The 17,873-nt window shown below is 39.9% G+C and overlaps 1 protein-coding gene across 3 annotated transcripts in view; it reads left to right on the plus strand.

Annotated features, from left to right (window-relative positions):
• HRAS (HRas proto-oncogene, GTPase) overlaps window positions 1–17,174 on the plus strand; it is a 74,568-nt gene extending 57,394 nt beyond the window's left edge. For all 3 annotated transcript variants that reach the window (XM_070765692.1, XM_070765710.1, XM_070765702.1), the window contains exons 3-6: window positions 1,303–1,481; window positions 7,653–7,812; window positions 8,897–9,021; window positions 15,532–17,174. In XM_070765692.1, coding sequence (XP_070621793.1) covers window positions 1,303–1,481; window positions 7,653–7,812; window positions 8,897–9,016 — 459 coding nt within the window. In that variant the 3' untranslated portion in view covers window positions 9,017–9,021; window positions 15,532–17,174. The remainder of the gene's footprint in view (window positions 1–1,302; window positions 1,482–7,652; window positions 7,813–8,896; window positions 9,022–15,531) is intronic.
• Window positions 17,175–17,873: the final 699 nt, after the last annotated feature.

Here is a 17,873-nt window from a genome sequence, read left to right on the forward strand (position 1 = left end):
AACATCTGAGGAAAAAAACCAGCCCTATAGTTAATTTTTAAAATAAATTATGAGAAATGGGGGGGGGGAAACAACATTATTAAATATTATTTTTAATAGTTTTTATTAAGTTTTTTAAAAGCAGAATTATTAAATATTAAATGTTCTTTTAAATTTTTAAAATGAAAGGTAAAGCAAGTGATATGTTTTATTTAGAATAGAATAGAATAGAATTTTTATTGGCCAAGTGTGATTGGACACACAAGGAATTTGTCTTGGTGCATATGCTCTCAACGTATGGAATGGAGAAAAGCCTTTTGAATTAGAATACTTCTAGCCCAGAAGAACAGAACATGAGAACAGGTCTATGCTGATTTTTTCTTCCCATAGTAATAATATTATCTTGATGGACAATATTATGGCTAGGTGGGGAAAACATGGTTATATTGTTCAGAAACTCCAACCAGTGTTTGCCCACATTCATATTTACTCTCCGGCTTATATATGCACCAGTCAAAGATGATGAGTATGATCCTCCTTTGATACAGCTACTTTTAAAAGGATAAATATGTGTTAAATAAAGTAAAGAAAATTGGTTTGCAATACAGAATACCTTGTCTGTCAGGGGAACTTCTAAAACATAAGCTGCTGCTTTGACACTAGTGATATGAATGCTTATTCTTTCTCTAGAAGTGCAGCGTGAGAAATGTATGTGGAGAGTGCAGCCTCAAAACAGGAAATAAAAAAGTCCTTAAAATGGTGCTGCCCTCTTATCAATTATAACTGGAGGGGAACAGAACAAAAGTGGTTCCTTGGTCATCAGAAATTTGTGTACCCTTGCCTGTGGTTCTCAGTGTGATTCAGATTGCTGTGTCTGAGGGTATGAATTATGGATTATAAACAACTAGTTTGTTTTGATAATTGTCCTCCCGAAGGGCTGTGCCAAGCCAGAACTTCCCAGAGGAACATCTGTAGGCAGGCGGATGTAATACAAGGCAGGTGCAGATTGGGAGACACAGAAAAAGACCTATGGGGAATGTAAATGAAAGACAGAGTGGGCTGCGGAGAAGCTAGTTGAGACTTGGTTCAAGAAGCAGAGCGTGTGGAAGAAAAGGAAGAGAGGCTTGCAGGAAGAGAGAGCAGCAACATCAGAACCATGAAGATGGCAATGGAGCAAAAAAAAAAAACCCCTTACAGAAAGGGACATGAATGGTGAATAGCTAAGTTTGTGTGCAGCAAAAAGATGAGCAGCCAGGGATAACAGCCATAAGCAAATATGGCTGGCACCGCCCTTAATCAATCTTACATCTCTCCTGACTGCAGGATTCATACAGAAAGCAAGTAGTCATCGATGGGGAGACTTGCTTACTGGACATCTTGGACACAGCTGGCCAAGAGGAATACAGTGCCATGCGAGACCAGTACATGAGGACAGGAGAAGGCTTCCTCTGCGTTTTTGCTATTAACAACACCAAGTCCTTTGAAGACATTCATCAGTATAGGTGAGTAGAATAACCTGTACTGTCTGAAGGACAGTGTATGTCCTGTTTTATTACAGAATCCAGAATAAGGGGACAGGCAGCTCAGCCTTTTTCCTTTTCAGCTCATCCTAAAAAAATAAAATAAACCCTCTCCTCTTGGTCTGATCAGAGCAGGAGGTTTCCAGCAGCATTTCTGCTGAGATGCCATCCAAACAAATTGTTGGTCAATCAGGAAAAGTCCCAAAGTGGCAGCATTCAAATGTTTGCTGTGACTAGTAGGAGAGGATGCAGGAGACACCCTCTCTTGCTTGCTCCCTTTGCCCTTAATTAAGAGTACTCTGCTATATGTGTTTAAGGGAAGGAAACCTATATTGATTGCATGCGAAGGGCAAAGAAAGAGAGAAGAGAGGTGAATACTGTATTTTGGAGTTTAAGACGCACCCTTTTCCCCCTAAGAGAGACTGAAAATTTGGGTGCATCTTATACTCTGACTGTAGCTTTTTTGAAGCTTTTTTCCAGAGCATAATACCATGGCCTTTTGAGACTGAAGGATGCCAATGCAATAGAAAAAAAAAATGTGCTAACGATCTCCAGCTTGCAAGCTTTTTTTCATTGCTAATCTCTCCAAATAATGTTTTTCCCCAGCCCTAATGAGGTGCTAATGATCTTCTCGGCTCTTCTCAGCTTGTAGGCTTTTTCATTGCTTATCTCTCCAAAGGTTTTTTCCCAGCCTTAAGTCTTTTCAGGCTTTTTTTCATTGCTGCTCGTTCTGAATAAGGTTTTTTAAAGCCCTACCCAGGGGATAAAATAAAGTACTGAAGCTGACCAGACTGAAGACTCTAGCGAGATGAATACTTGGTGGGCATATTTCTCCCCCCCTAATTTTCCTCCCCAAAACTGTATAAGATGCAAAGGTTCATCTTATACTCTGGAAAATACGGTAGGTGGATTAAGGCTTTGCTAATATTTTTCCTAGCGAAGCTCTAGCAATGTGTGCGCTTTTGGTCATGCTGTTTTTAAAAGTCATCAATCTGGGTATCTGAGTGCCAGGGGCACTGACATCCTTTGGCCCCCAACCATCCTCACTGTCGATAGTGATGCCCCTCCCCCATTCCCCTCTCCTGTGCCTGATTTTTCCTATAGATTGTGGTTTGGGACTGGCTAAACCAGAATCTCCACAAGTTCCTTCCCTGTATTGAATTCAGCAGATGGAAAGTCCTGTTTCTAGTAGGGCATTCCGTTTTAGTTAGGAATCCTACTTCTTTCTTGATTCCTCTTAGACTTGTTAAAGATGTTGCACTTGAAACATGTTTGACCTTCGCGTTTGTGGGTATGAAAAAAGAATACGGTTTCTCAGAGACATCATTAAAATGCAGAGGGAACTCTGCAAGTTTATCAGACAAGAATGGATTCTCAAAGAGTTATGGGCCTAAAAAAAAAGCCTTGGTAAGATGTAGGAAGAATCTAAGAGTTCTGTTGTTAGTCACTGTGTTTCTAAATTAATGTAAAAAAATAAATGAGTGTTCCCTTTCAAGGCCTTCAGAGGGAGCCTGTTTTTCTTTCCCTTTATCTGTTTTCCTGTACTGCTCTCTAGTGAATTCTTTCCCCATCATACTTAGTCAGCATGGCCATTCTGAATGTTTCAGTTCACTGAATCTGCAATCAAGATTTTGCATTAAAGGTTTGAAAGAAGTAAGAGTCTCCTGCATCTCTTTTCCAACATGTAAACACTGTTTTCACTTTTTAATGTTTAAACCAGGGCACACACTACAGGAAAAATTGCATGCTTTAATTTACTCATTGATATGTAGATTTGCTTAACTTATGAGCAATTAGGGTGCAATTGGGATAGCTGCCATACACAATTCCCAAATTGCTCCATACAAAATTCTGGGAGTTGAAGTCCACAAGTCTTAAAGTTGCCAAGTTTGGGGACCTCTGGTTTAGACAGCTGGACACCCTTTCCCCCCAGTAAAAGCAGCTTGGCAGAAGCATGTGTAGAATTGGAAAAAAAGGATGGCTAAAGATAATATGATTCAGGGAAGAAAGAAAGGAGTCTACCCTCCTATGGTGCAAAATGACCAGAGGTGACCAATTAGGAATGGTTAATAATCCTAATAAAAGAAGAGGAATAGAAAGGAAGGGCAGAAGAGTGGGAAACTCTGACAAAGAGCAAATAAAAGTAGAAACTGCTGGAAGGAGAATGAAAACAGAGGAAATGTCAGGAAAGGAATAAGAATACTTTTGAACTACCGTATTTTTCAGAGTATAAGACGCACCGGAGTGTAAGACGCACCTTAGTTTTGGGAGAGGAAAATAGGGAAAAGAATCTGCTTATCAGGTATTCATCTGGCTAGTGTCCTTAACTGGTCAGCTTCAGCACATTATTTTATCCCCTGGTTAGGGCTTAAAAATAAACTTTATTCAGAGAGAGCAACCATGAAAGAGCTCGCAAGCCAGTAAGAGCTGAGAACATCATTAGCACCTGGAAAGAAATAGTTGGAGCAAGTAGAGCAATGAAAAAAAAGCCCTACAAAGACTTAGGGCTTGGAAAACATTCTTCTTCGCAGAGAGTAACAATGAAAGAGCTGCTTGCAAGCAGGTAAGAGCTGGGAACATTGTTAGCACCTGGTTAAGGCTGGAAAGAAACACTCAGAGCAAGTTAGAGCAATGAAAAAGCCCTGCAAAGATTTAGGGCTTGGAAAACATTCTTCGCAGAGGGAAACAATGAAAGAACCTGTAAGGTAAGAGCTGGGAAGATAGTTAGCAGCTAGTTAGGGCTGGGGGAGGGGGGGAGAGCTACATTCATCTGCCCCGAGTCTGCGGAGAGGGGCAGCATACAAATCTAATAAATAAAATAAATAAATAAATAAAAATAAATTCAGAGTATAAGATGCACCCAAATTATCAGCCTCTTTTAGGGAAGAAAAAGGTGTGTCTTATACACCAAAAAATATGGTATGTGATAGCAGAGAGGGGGATTAAATCTTCCACACACACAGCTTTTGGATCAGCAAATTCTGCTAGAAATGTCAAGGTTGAATTATGATAACTGCAGCTCTTGACTATCATGTTTTCAGAAGTTGGAGTTGCTGAACTTGCTGTTTTTTGGGAAATCACAATGTTAAGAACCTCTATCAGTTTCCACAAAGAGATTAAGCATTATCAGGAAATTATCAGTAACCACCAGCTGATTACATCAACTTTATTTCTACTATTTTGTGGCTTGCACTGCTGCTTGTGATGGATAAGAGGGTTTGGTCATTATCAGTGGTCGTGGAAGTGTTAACTATGAGTAAAGAATCGGAGCGTTTCAAATGCACATGAACGAGAAGGGGAATTTTACTGTGCTGAGTGGACGTGGTGTAAAACTAGAAAATTTTGGATTCAAAAACATAGACTGATTCAGGGGATTTTAAAGTTTAATATACAATTAAGGCCAGAGGTCAGTCTTTTGGGATTGATGAATAAGCAGCCATGGAATTTTGTTTTTGTATGTGATACCTGCAGCTTGATTGTTTTATGCACAAAGATGGAAAGATTCAGTAGGAATGGCCGATGAAAGTGATGAAACTTGCTGAGATGGCTTAAATAGATTTATTTTATTAGGGGAATGACAACATAGCAATATCAATAGCATTTAGACTTATATACCGCTTCATAGTGCTTTTACAGCCCTCTCTAAGCGGTTTGCCAAATCGGCATATTGCCCCCAACAATCTGGGTCCTCATTTTACCCGGAAGGACGGAAGGCTGAGTCAACGTTGAGCTGCTGAACTACGGCTAGCAATTAGCTGAAGTAGCCTGCAGTGCTGCACTCTAACCACTGCGTCACCCTGCCTCTTTATTGCTGATTGGAAATCCCTTGTGCACTTTTTGTGGAAAACATAAAAAAATGGGTTTGATGATTAGACAGAAGAGAGACGCATAACTTTAGAGAAAGGGGTAAACTTATAATTGTACTTGTAACTGCAGTAAAGAAGATCAGAAACCACTTTGTATATTTTTTTTCTTTCTTGTCTTACTTTTCTTGCATTTTAGCTTTCTCTTTGATTTCTTTTTCTCCCCCCACCTTCCTTCCTGACTTTAGTTTGTTTTAGTTTTTCTCCTTCTTAAAACCTTTGATAACATTATTAAAATAAAAAGTAGAAAATCAGAGAACTTCTCTGTCCCATGTGGCTGTTCCTTTTGAGGTTAGTGATGGTTTAGGACTGTTTACTACACAGTTACGCAGGTGTCTTTATTCTGCCTTCCCTGCTGCATTCTTGCATATTACACATGATTTTGCATACAGTGTGATGGCAAGTCTACTTCGTATGAGAGATTCTGTATAAGGCTCTCAGGCTTTTGGCGTTTCAAAAAGCTTTTTGTAGGGGAACAAATACATCAGGGGTTTTCGTAGGTTTGAATCTGTTCATGCAATTGCATAATCTGAAATTTATTCTACTTCATGTAATTGTGAAAGGTACCATTGCTTAAGGTACCGCAGGAATCTGAGCTATTATTTTTCTGTAGCAAATTGACAAAATTATATATGTGAGATGTCTTTAGGTTTGCAAGGGATTTTTAAAGTCTCATGCAGATTTAAAACAAAATTCCTGAGAATTTTAGGATGCTCCTGTTTTTATTTGTCCTACTGTCAGGGTTCCAAGCAACGCCTGCTCCCCAATGAAAGAAGACCGAGAGGCTAGAAGTTCCTCAAAGTTCCATTTTATTAGAGATGTCATTTTGGCACATGAGGGGGAAACCCAAATCTGAAAGCTTCTGGGGTTTCCCCACCCAAAAGAAAGTCAAAGTCCCTTCCCCTGACACCCACAAGTTCATCACATGGTTCAATCAAAGCACCGTCCCAATGGGGAATGCCTCCCAGTCATGCCACTCCAGGTGCAGGCTAAATTGTCCTTGACTCCCAGAGAAAATAATGTTGTTATGGCTCTATATCTCTACCACCCCATGCAATCTCTCCTCCCAGTTTCCAACAGCGCTAAGTGTGGCAGCACCAAAGATCCAAGTTGGTCAACACGGCTGGCACCTGAAAGTCTACCTTTCTGTTCCATTTGCAATGATCTTCTAGGAGCTTTTTGTTCCTGGTGTGTATGAATCAGGAAGGACGGCAAGTGACCTTGATACCTACAAAGTCTGACTTTCCAGTTCTTACCTTCCTGTTACAGGATTTGCCCCAACACCTCCATACCTGCATAGAATGAATACTCTGCTTAATTAAATTGTATCAGCTGTGTTTTCTTTAGGGTGCCAGTTTCTTCCAAGGAACAGGAAAATCGGTCTTTGAATAATGAACAAATCTTTAAACATGAACACTCTGGCCTCAGTAATTCCCTGTCTGGTTTACTTGAATTGGAGAATTTGGCTTTACTGGAGGAATTGAAGCAGGGATTGTGACTAATCCCATGTACTGAGATTCTAAGGCAAACAATGTCAAGAGGAGGAATGTGGTGTATTTTGGCCTAAAAGCTGCATCAGTTGTGGCACACCAAGCAATAAGAGGGCGATAGTGCTTTGAGGGGAAAAGCCTCAACTCAAATTCTCTGTGGGTTAGGTTTATTATTATTATTATTTATTAGATTTGTATGCCGCCCCCTCCGCAGACACGGGGCCGCTCACAGCAGTGACAAAAACAATATACATTGACAAATCTAATAGTAATTCAAAATCTAAAATAACACTTGTACATTTAAAAATCCAAAAGCAAGGAACCCCAATATAAAAAGCATACATACAGTCATATCATGCACTAAAACTACATAGCCAGGGGGAGATGTCTCAGTTCCCCCACGCTTGATGACAGAGGTGGGTTTTAAGGAGTTTGCGAAAGGCAAGGAGGGTAGGGGCAGTTCTAATCTCTGGAGGGAGCTGATTCCAGAGGGTCGGGGCCGCCACAGAGAAGGCTCTTCCCCTGGGTCCCGTCAGACGACATTGTTTAGTCGGCGGGACCCGGAGAAGACCAACTCTGTGGGACCTGACCGGTCGCTGGGATTCGTGCTGCAGAAGGCGGTCTCGCAGATATCCTGGTCCAGTCCCATGAAGGGCTTTATAGGTAATAACCAACACTTTGAATTGTGAGCGGAAACTGATCGGTATATTCTTATGCCTTTAAGCTCTTAACAATCATGGCCCTTGTTTAGAAATGTTGGCTTTCGTTAATTTGTCCCCGTTTTGTTTTCTGTGTTTCAGAGAGCAGATCAAGAGAGTGAAGGACTCCGATGATGTGCCCATGGTGTTGGTGGGGAATAAATGTGACCTTCCTGCCCGGACTGTGGAAACGCGGCAAGCCCAGGAGCTGGCTCGGAGCTATGGGATTCCATACATAGAGACGTCAGCCAAAACTAGACAGGTATACCGAGGTGGGGAGTGGGGAGGAAAGTGCAGATAATGCAGATTCAGTTTTTTCTACCTCCACTAGAGGAAAGAATCTACTCCACATACTTGCAAGATGTAATCGTCAGGGTGTTTCAATAGTGAAAAACAAGCTATTTTCTCGAGAGTCTGTTGAACTTTTCATTGTTGTCCTTGTAAATCAGAGGAAACCTTGTGGCTTCTCTTCATTGTTTCAGCAATCAGCTGAAGTTTTGGTGTATTGATGTTGACCCTGGATTTGAATTGTACAGTAATACCAGCAAAGAAACTTACTAAAGTTTCGTTTAAACTCCACCTTTGCTGACTGTCACTTCCAAAAAATGTCCAACTCATGCCCCTTCAAGGAAATTACGTACCTTTCTGAATTATGTAAACAGATGGCTGTTCAGTTTACTTTCTCTGTTTGCATAAGCCTATTGTGGTTGTCTGACTTAACTGGGCTGGAACTGGCCCTTAGCTCCATTGAGACAATTTATTGTTGGGTTACTAGGGTTCCAGCTTGTAATTATTGAGCAAGTTGTGTAGTTTCTGCTAATGGTTCCTGAGCACAAAAGTGAAAATTTGGATTAAGAGTGGCTTTGTTCCATTTGGATGATGCTGGGACATGCAGATAACCTGGTTTAATTGTTGTCAGTAGCAATAACAAAGGCAAATGTTCAGCCAACAGTGATGGGGGTATTTTATATTCTGCCATTTGTCCAAGCTGTTCTGCCAAAGCGCATGTATTTGCTGCCAATTTAGGCAATCATCTCTCTGGGTCTACGGTTTGGATTCAAAATGGGGGCACTTGATAAACAGTCACACTGTTGTCACGTCCACCACTTCTGCCATTTATTTATATCACAGCTCACAATTGTATGGTTTTGTTTTTCGTATTCCGAGGAGGAGGAGGAGGACAGCTTCTACCTCTTTGAATCAAATCCTAGATTAGCTCTAATACTTCATTCAGAACTGAGCAGCAAGTGGAAAACACGTGTTTAACTGGTCTTGGAAACGTCCTTTCCCTTTTCTTATACACGCAAATTACATGATGTTCAAAACACTTCATTGACTTGTTGCAGGGAGTCGAAGATGCCTTCTATACTTTAGTGCGAGAGATCCGGCAGCACAAACTACGTAAATTGAATCCCCCAGATGAAAGTGGTCCAGGCTGCATGAACTGCAAATGTGTAATATCATGACCAAGGTGAGTCTCTGAGAGAAAGAAAAGGAGCAGTTTTGTTAGAGAAAAAGGCGGCTCAGATTATATACCGAAAAACGTGTTTCTTTTGAAACCCATGCATGGTCTCCACCCTTGCCTTTCTCAGCGTTATGAGCCTGATCTCCTTCAATAAGACATAATGTGTCTTGTCACTGGTTGCAAAATTGGCCACTTCCTCAAAAGGAAGTCTATTTTTACTTCAGTTCTTGAGGGGGGAAAATGTTTTGAATTACAATGCTGTTAAGAATGAGGAGACATTGACCATTTTTTCCCTTTATCCATAAGACTGATTTGAATCAAATCATCTGAATTTGCTTCTAACTTGGAAACCCCACTTTATACCTCTATTTTTATTTTATTTTTATTTACCTGTATTTGTTTGTTTGTTTATTTGATTGATTGATTGATTGATTGATTTGTATATGATCCCTCTCCGTAGACTCGAGGCAGCTAACAATAGTGATAAAAAACAGCATGTAACAATCCAATACTAAAACAACTAAAAAACCCTTATTATAAAACCAAACATAGATACCATGCATAAGTTGTAAAGGCCTAGGGGGAAAGAATATCTCAGTTCCCCTATGCCTGATGGCAAAGGTGGGTTTTAAGAAGCTTACGAAAGGCGAGGAGGGTGGGGGAAATTCTAATCTCTGGGGGGAGTTGGTTCCAGAGGGCCGGGGCCACCACAGAGAAGGCTCTTCCCCTGGGTCCCGCCAAACGACATTGTTTATTTTTCTTGTTTTACTTCCTGTTTTCCATGTTTCTGACTGGTTTCTGTTGTTTTTCTTCGCTGAGGAGAGCACTGCTGCCCTCCCATCCCTTAGTCTTTTCTTCCTCCGTTCGATAGGTGTCATATATATCTTCTATAGCTAAGGGAGACTAGGATGGCACCATTTCGGCCTTGTTCTGGCCTCATCAGCTAGCCACACCCTTCCTTACTGGGATTCGATCTGGCAGCCTCTGCCTTTATATTATATATATACTTATATATCCTAACTAGCATTGATGATTCTGAAGGAGAATGATGGTAGTTGTAGTTCCAGATTTTGAATGGCCACCTTAGATAATACAGTGTGTTCCTAATTTGGATGCTACATGAAGTCACTCTGAAGAGCCAAAGTTTGTCCTGGGTTTAATAATAACAACAGAACAAAATGTATGTATCTATTTGAGAGTATTTAGTAGAAAAACTAAAAGAAGAAAATGGCATTTGGAAATACATTGTACATAGTTTATTTATTTATTTTTAAAAGTCTTCATTGCCAGAGTACCCTTTTTCTTATTCAGAAATCAAGTGTCAACACACACACACACACACACACACACACACACACTCACGTTTATTTGTTTTTGATGGCTTAGTGGCTAAAGGTACTGAGCTTGTCATCTGACAGCCCAGGTTCAAGACTAAAAATGCCACCTGATGGACTGAGCTCCTGTTACTTGTCCCAGCTCCTTCCCACCTAGCAGTTCAAAAAATATGCAAATATGAATAGATAAATAGATGCTATTTCAGTGGGAAGGTAACAGCATTTCATATGAATTGGCATATAAGAGGTTTTTAGTTTTTTAATTATTAGATTTGTTATTGTATATTGTTTTTTTACTATTGCTGTGAGCCACCCCGAGTCTATGGAGAGGGGCGGCATACAAATCTAATTAATAATAATAATAATAATAATAATAATAATAATAATAATAATGAAAGTATGGATTATTGACATAGCAATCCCAGGAGACAGCAGAATAGAAGAGAAGTAGCTAGAGAAATTAGTGAAATACGAAGATCTAAAAATCGAGCTGCAACGACTCTGGCATAAGCCAGTGAAAGTGGTCCCAGTGGTACTTGGCACGCTGGGCGCAGTGCCAAAGGATCTTAGTGGACATTTGAAAACCATCGGAATTGACAAAATTTTCATCTGTCAATTGCAAGAGGCCGCTTTACTGGGATCGGCAAACATAATTCGACGCTACATCACGCAGTCCTAGGTGCTTGGGAAGCGCCCGACTGGTGATGAAATACGAAATCCAGCATAGTGATCTCGTTTGCTGTGTTGTACTGAAATAATAATAATAATAATAATAATAATAATAATAATAATAATAATAGCCATGCTGGCCACAGGACCATTTTGGACAACACTGGCATATATAGAGTCATAGAAACATCCCCCTAAATTTCTGAACATGACTTCTGTGTAGCCTTGAATCTCAATGGAGAGAGGATAGCAGATGAGCAGGAATCAGAGCAATTTCTTCCTTCTGTGGTTATACTACCTTAGGTATTACTTTATAAAAATAACACTTCCTTAAAAAAAAAATTACAATTGACAAGCGAATGGTCGTAGTTTCATCAGTTGAGATCCTAGTGCAGCTGCTATTGTTAAAGGAAGTGTGTGTGTGTGTGTGTGTGTCCAGATGTGCAAATAATCCAGATGTCTCTGTATTTCCTGTAGCCTGTGATGTGGGATGAGTTGGGCGGGGGTAACTTCCTGTGCTCTCACTGCTGAAACTGCAGATTAATCCCAAATGCTTTTTTAAATGCTTGGTCTGAGAGAGAGGCTACTGCCAAAGGCTGAGGGGAGGAGAAAAGCCAGAGTTGGCCAAGTGTGTCTTCATTCCTACATCCTTTGCAAATACTCACGCTGTGTCCTGAAGGCAGAGCCCTGGCCTGCCTGAAATTTTTCTTTTCGCCGAGGAGAACGTAACTTGGCAATATTTTTCTAGGTGTGGTTTGTGCTCCCTTAAGGAGGGGGTGGGAGTTGGTTTTCCCTTGACTAGATTTAATATAAGTGGGATCTGATTTTATGTCAAACAGGATCTTTCCAAGAAGACCCACTTGCTTTCTAAGGCTTAGAGAATTATGCCAAGGTGGAGATAAGGCAAAAAGCAAGTCAGATAGTAAACACAAAACAGGGTTCCTCTCTGTTCACACTGCCTTTGTATCTGCTCTTACTTTCTCATTGTTTTATACGTGTATATGTATGTTATTTATATGACACATTTAGAAATATGCCTACATTATTTTTATAACTCAAGGAAGCAAAGCAATACCTAATGTAACCTGCTACTGTAAAGGTTGTGGAGGGCCGAAGTCTACAGTTTATTGATATCGCTGTAGCAGGAGATGCCGGACTCGGAGGAAAAGAACTGGAAAAAATGACAAAATATCGCAACCTGGCCATTGAAACAAGAAGGCTATGGATAAAACATGTAACCGTGATACCCATTGTCATTGGGGCACATGGTACCATGTCCAAGAATTTTACAAAACACATCAAGAAATTGCAGCTTCCTGCAATAACACCAGCGGAACTGCAAAAAATTGCGCTACTCGAAACATCATATATTTTAAGAAAATATATTGATTGATACCTAAGATGCTGGCAGCAACCCGTATGAACCATCAACACCAGTCAGTGGTATTTGTGACACTTTTTAAAATGTTCAGTTGACTGAGTTTCATGTTTAATGAATAAAAGAGATGATGATATTATTATTATTATTATTATTATTATTATTATTATTATTATTATTATTATTTTATTATTAGTAGTATCAGTATTATATGAGCCGGGGTGGCGCAGCAGGTAGAGTGCTGTACTGCAGGCTACTGAAGCTGACTGTAGATCTGAAGGTCAGTGGTTCAAACCTCATCACCGGCTCAAGGTTGACTCAGCCTTCCATCCTTCCGAGGTGGGTAAAATGAGGACTCGGATTGTGGGGGCAATAAGCTGGCTCTGTTAAAAAGTGCTATTGCTAACATGTTGTAAGCCGCCCTGAGTCTAAGGTGAAGGGCAGCATAAAAATTTAATAAATAAATAAATAAATAATTAATAATAATAATAATAATATATATATACAGCTAAAAACATTTGATACACACACACACACACACACACACATATATGTATATGTATATATGTATGTATGTTTTCGTAAATTTTCACGGGTATATGTATGTAGATTGTTCTGAGTTCGGGTTTTGCCCTGTGTAATATTTTGCATGTTTATGCGACGTTTCGGTGAAATCACATTCACCATCATCAGGCTGAAGTTTCCAAGCTTCGTGCTGTTGTAAAATGGAATGTTTGCAACTGTCATTTCTTCCTAGTATATAGTGTGGGGGTGGAGATTTGGTTTGAATGTAGCAAATAGATTGGGTGATTATGTTTCAGTGATCTGATTGGTTGGTGTAATCATAATTATTAGAAGGATTGACATGGTGATTTTTATGAAGTGTTTTTTTTGTTTATTTTGTTTAAGCCTTAAACAAAAAAAAAACAAAAAAAACCACTTCATAAAAATCACCATGTCAATCCTTCTAATAATTATGATTTTGGAATTTTGAAATTTGGAAACCAGCCTTAAACAAAAAACACTTCATAAAAATCACCATGTCAATCCTTCTAATAATTATGATTACACCAACCAATCAGATCACTGAAACATAATCACCCAATCTATTTGCTACATTCAAACCAAATCTCCACCCCCACACTATATACTAGGAAGAAATGACAGTTGCAAACATTCCATTTTACAACAGCACGAAGCTTGGAAACTTCAGCCTGATGATGGTGAATGTATAAACGAGCCATGTACATACTACTCTCTGTACTACTAAACTCAAGTACATTTATTTTATTTATATCTTTCCTTTATTATTTTTATAAACAACTCAAGGTGACATATGTAATGTTCCTTCCTCCTATTTTTCCCACAGCAATAACTGTTAGGTAGAGTGGGGTGAGTGACCCAAAGACTCATAGATTGGATTTATATGCCACCCCGAGTCCTTGGAGAGGGGTGGCATATAAATCCAATTAATAAAAATAAAATAAAGACACCAAGCCAGCTTTCAGTGCTTACCTAAGGGAGGACTAGAACTCATGGTCCCCTGGTTTCGAGCCTGGGGCCTTAACCACTGTACCAATTTTATTGATGATTCAATTCTCTCTTATTGTATCAAATTACCAATGTCTGGGAGAGAAACAGCTATTCTCACTTTCAAATTTATGGTGGACGAAAGTAAGTGTGCAGCTATGACATTTCACATAGCAGGGCTGGACTGGCATGTAAATAGAAATTTGAGAGCCTTTGTGCTCTGCATAATAAATAAACAGTGACACCAGCAGGTTTGCCCTTCTGAAAGAGTTGTAATATCTAAAACAGAAGAAGGTAACATAGATTGGGTTGCATATACGATATTGTACTATAAACAAATGAGCATGTGCTACAATTCTAATGAATTCATTTCCCTAACTTGGGGAACTCAAGAATATGAAGGCTTAAAATTCCTACTCTCTCTGTAATCACCATATTTTGTAAATCAAAACATTGATGTAATCACAGCATCATCTTGAGGTTAGTAAGTAGTATTACAGTCACTTTAAACAATGAGCTACATTGGTAAGTAAATTTCCAGTGTCAGTGCTTTTTTGTGGCTCAGCAGTGATCAAGGAAGTGGTATCTTAATGAGTTCCATTGTATATGGTTAAGCTATCACAATCAATGACTGTTAATTGTTGTAACCATTTGGAACCCTCAGAGGCAACTGTAGTCCTCCACCTTGGAGGCTGTTTACCCATTCACCAGTAGGAAAAGTAGACATGAGAGCCTGAAGAAGGCTTGAATGAAATCTAAATTTGGTTTATGTAAAAAACCAAGTGTAGGACTTTCATAGTTACTAGACAGATTCAGTGGATGCAAAATATACTTGGGCGCTGTAAGTTGCCACTAGCTTTTGTTTTGCAACACCACAAATGTAGTGCTCTACATTTGCTACTGTAGGAGAGCATAATGGTTCTATTCGAAACACCACTTGCTGCTGAGCTACTGCTTCTGCATATCATGTTAAGTTCAACACTGCCTGGGGGTCTGTTATCCACAATCAAACTATTGAGGTCAGTTTTTGAACAAGAGAAGCAAACAAATCAAATTCAGAGCTGCCATCCTGTGAAGCAAATGCACACTGATGTATAGATTTATCCCCCGCTCCTGGTTAACAAAATACTGAAGTCCATTTATATATATATGTGTGTGTGTGTGTATGTATCTTATGTATGTATATGTAGATATGTAGTTATTCAATATGGCACTGAAATTTATATGTGTGTTAATGTGTGTTATATGTGTGTTTGCATGCATACAAACATAAACATGTATGCATGCATACATACATACATACATACATACATGCATACATAGAGAAAGGTTTTTCTATTCAGGAATGTGTGAATTGGATTAACCATTAAATAATTTTAGGACCGTATTGAATAAATAAATAAATACATAGGCATACACATACCACCTCTGGCATTTTAAATTGATCCCTCGGATTCCCTTTTTTCCTGCACGAATAGCTTTATTATTTCATATACTATATTTTAATTTTTGTACTATGATGTTGTTGAATTGTATAAGTAAGTTTTTGCAAAGACATTTCAGTTTATTTTTCTCATTGCTTCCTTCCCCCCCCTCTGTTTTCAGACCAGGCTGTGACTTGGAAGGCTTTCTACTGTGTGTAGCACGGAGATGGAGGCGATGTGAAAATAGAATCAAATGGATTCGGGGAAAGGAGAGATGGGGGTGGTGTCTGCAGGCCCCCTCCCAAAGGCTCCACATGGACAGTTTTAAAAATTCACCAAGGCCTGCAAGGAACTGTCTTGTTTAAATCCCCCTCCCATTTTTTGTTGCCTTTCTCCCCCCCTTCCTGGCAGTGTGTACAAAGCCACATAAGGAATTGCAGTAAGTTATTATTAGGTGGTCTTGACACTGGTTTTGCCATCTCCGTGATTGTTCCAAGGGATTGATTGACAGTGTCTGAAAAGGAGGCTCATGCAGGGAAAGACCTGCCTCGTTTCTTCAATCAGCTCGAGCTCAGCGCACCAAAGGGCAAAGCTGGAGGCATCTGCAGGTGGACGTAAAGGCATGTAAAGCAAGGACCAAACTCTTAATTCACTTTGAAGGGCTGCATCTGAAAGAAAGCTAGCTGTGGTCAGCTGAAGATCCAAGGCTCTTTGGAAGGTACTGCCAAGAGGATTCACTTGCCTGCCGTTCCACTGGGGATGCTCGGTGAAAATGCCCTCATTTTCAAGAAGTGGCTAGGAAAGGCACAAAAGTAATTAATACCTGTAACTAGTTCCACGTGTCTCCGCCCATTGATTTATCTCTGTGTAAACAGGGAAGGTCATTATGCCTCTCTTAACTCTTTTGGCTAATGTTGTCTTCCTCTGTGCTAGAACAACCGAGTTGTCGTTCTTGCAGAGAGTAAATGGTCGGTCTGGTGGGCATTCTCTTCAGGCCTGGACAGTATCCTCAAGAGTACTTGAGAAAGGGTGGAGGGAAAGAGGGGTGCCAGTTTTTAGATGTTTGCCTTTTTTCCCCTTCTTCTTCCTTTTTTATGGTGCTGGGAGAACCTGTAAATGTGTAATTTGACTCTACTTGAACCTGTTGATGGGAGACTGGAGGATCTCGGGTTTTCCAACTCTGAATTCAGTGAGCCAAAACTTTGCTCTTTCCCCGCCGCATCAAAGGGAAACGGTCCCTCTGCCTATCTTTAGGAGACACGGGAAGCTTTTTTTGTATTTTATTTTCCACAACCTTTGTGTCTTACAGGCTGATTGGGAAGAATTATCCAGTGGGCAAGAAAGGTTGACTTGTATGTAGGCTTTCCTGTTTGTTGTTGGCATGGTCTCTCTCCCCCACCCGCCTCCCCAAGATTTTAATGCTTGTTGCCTGTGTCAAGGCTGTCTTCCCTGGTGTGCTTATTGCAAAATTTGTGTCCTACTTGGAGGTGGAGCTGGTCTTTGGAGACGTGGGAGCCTGTTTCCGTGTCCCTGCTCCATTCTCCACTCTCCCTCGTAGCCGCTGTGCCTACGTAATTTGCATGCACAGCTCCAAATCCTGCTGTCGGGGAGCAGTCCCTCTGTATGTCTGTGACTGTACTTGCTGTAACTCAAAGCTCTTCTGGTAAGATACCACAACCGGATCCCTCGTCAACTGGCTGAATTAAAGAAAACCAGCCTACCAATTAGATAACAAGCATGATTTTTTTTAAAAAACTGTTGGGAGTATTAAAGAGAACCCAAACCTAGCCTTAAATGTCATTAAAAGCGATTTTGTTCTCAAAAGTGTTGGTGTGTCTACTGTACCTTTTGGAGTCTATGTTCTTTTTATTCAAATTGCCCGCACTATATCTCAGGATGAAAATAGTTATCAATATTTAAACCCCAAGAAACAGTTTTCGTTGCCCACACATTTTTGCCACTGGAACACATGTCTTTAAAAGTTTTTTTTAAATGGTTCGTTTCTTCTAATTGCTTAAAATATGTTTCATTTCTGGATGAATTTACTAGTTGATAAGTTTTTCTCAACAACCTGGATACAGGCTGCCTTAATAGCAGATTGACTTATTGTAGATGTTGACCAGATATTGGGAGAGGCCTCTGTGTTTATTAAAATGGTGGTATCAAGATGAAACAATGGGAAAAAAAATCCCAAGACATAAGATTTTTGAATAAGCTGTTTGTAGATCTTATGCTGTGGTGCTTGTTAGTAATGTTGTATTGAAACATAGAAACATAGAAGATTGACGGCAGAAAAAGACCTCATGGTCCATTTAGTCTGCCTTATAATACAGGAAATAGTACAAGGGCAGACTAGATGGACCATGAGGTCTTTTTCTGCCATCAATCTTCTATGTTTCTATGAAAGATTGCTAATGGCACCACAGCATAAGGTCTACAGACAGCTTATTCAAAAAGCTTGTCTTGGGATTTTTTTTCATTGTTTCGAGAACTAAGTTCCCATAATGGTAGATAGGAGTTTGA

The sequence above is a fragment of the Erythrolamprus reginae genome, chromosome 1 (genome assembly GCF_031021105.1).
Source record: "Erythrolamprus reginae isolate rEryReg1 chromosome 1, rEryReg1.hap1, whole genome shotgun sequence".
Classification (NCBI taxonomy): Eukaryota; Metazoa; Chordata; class Lepidosauria; order Squamata; family Dipsadidae; genus Erythrolamprus; species Erythrolamprus reginae.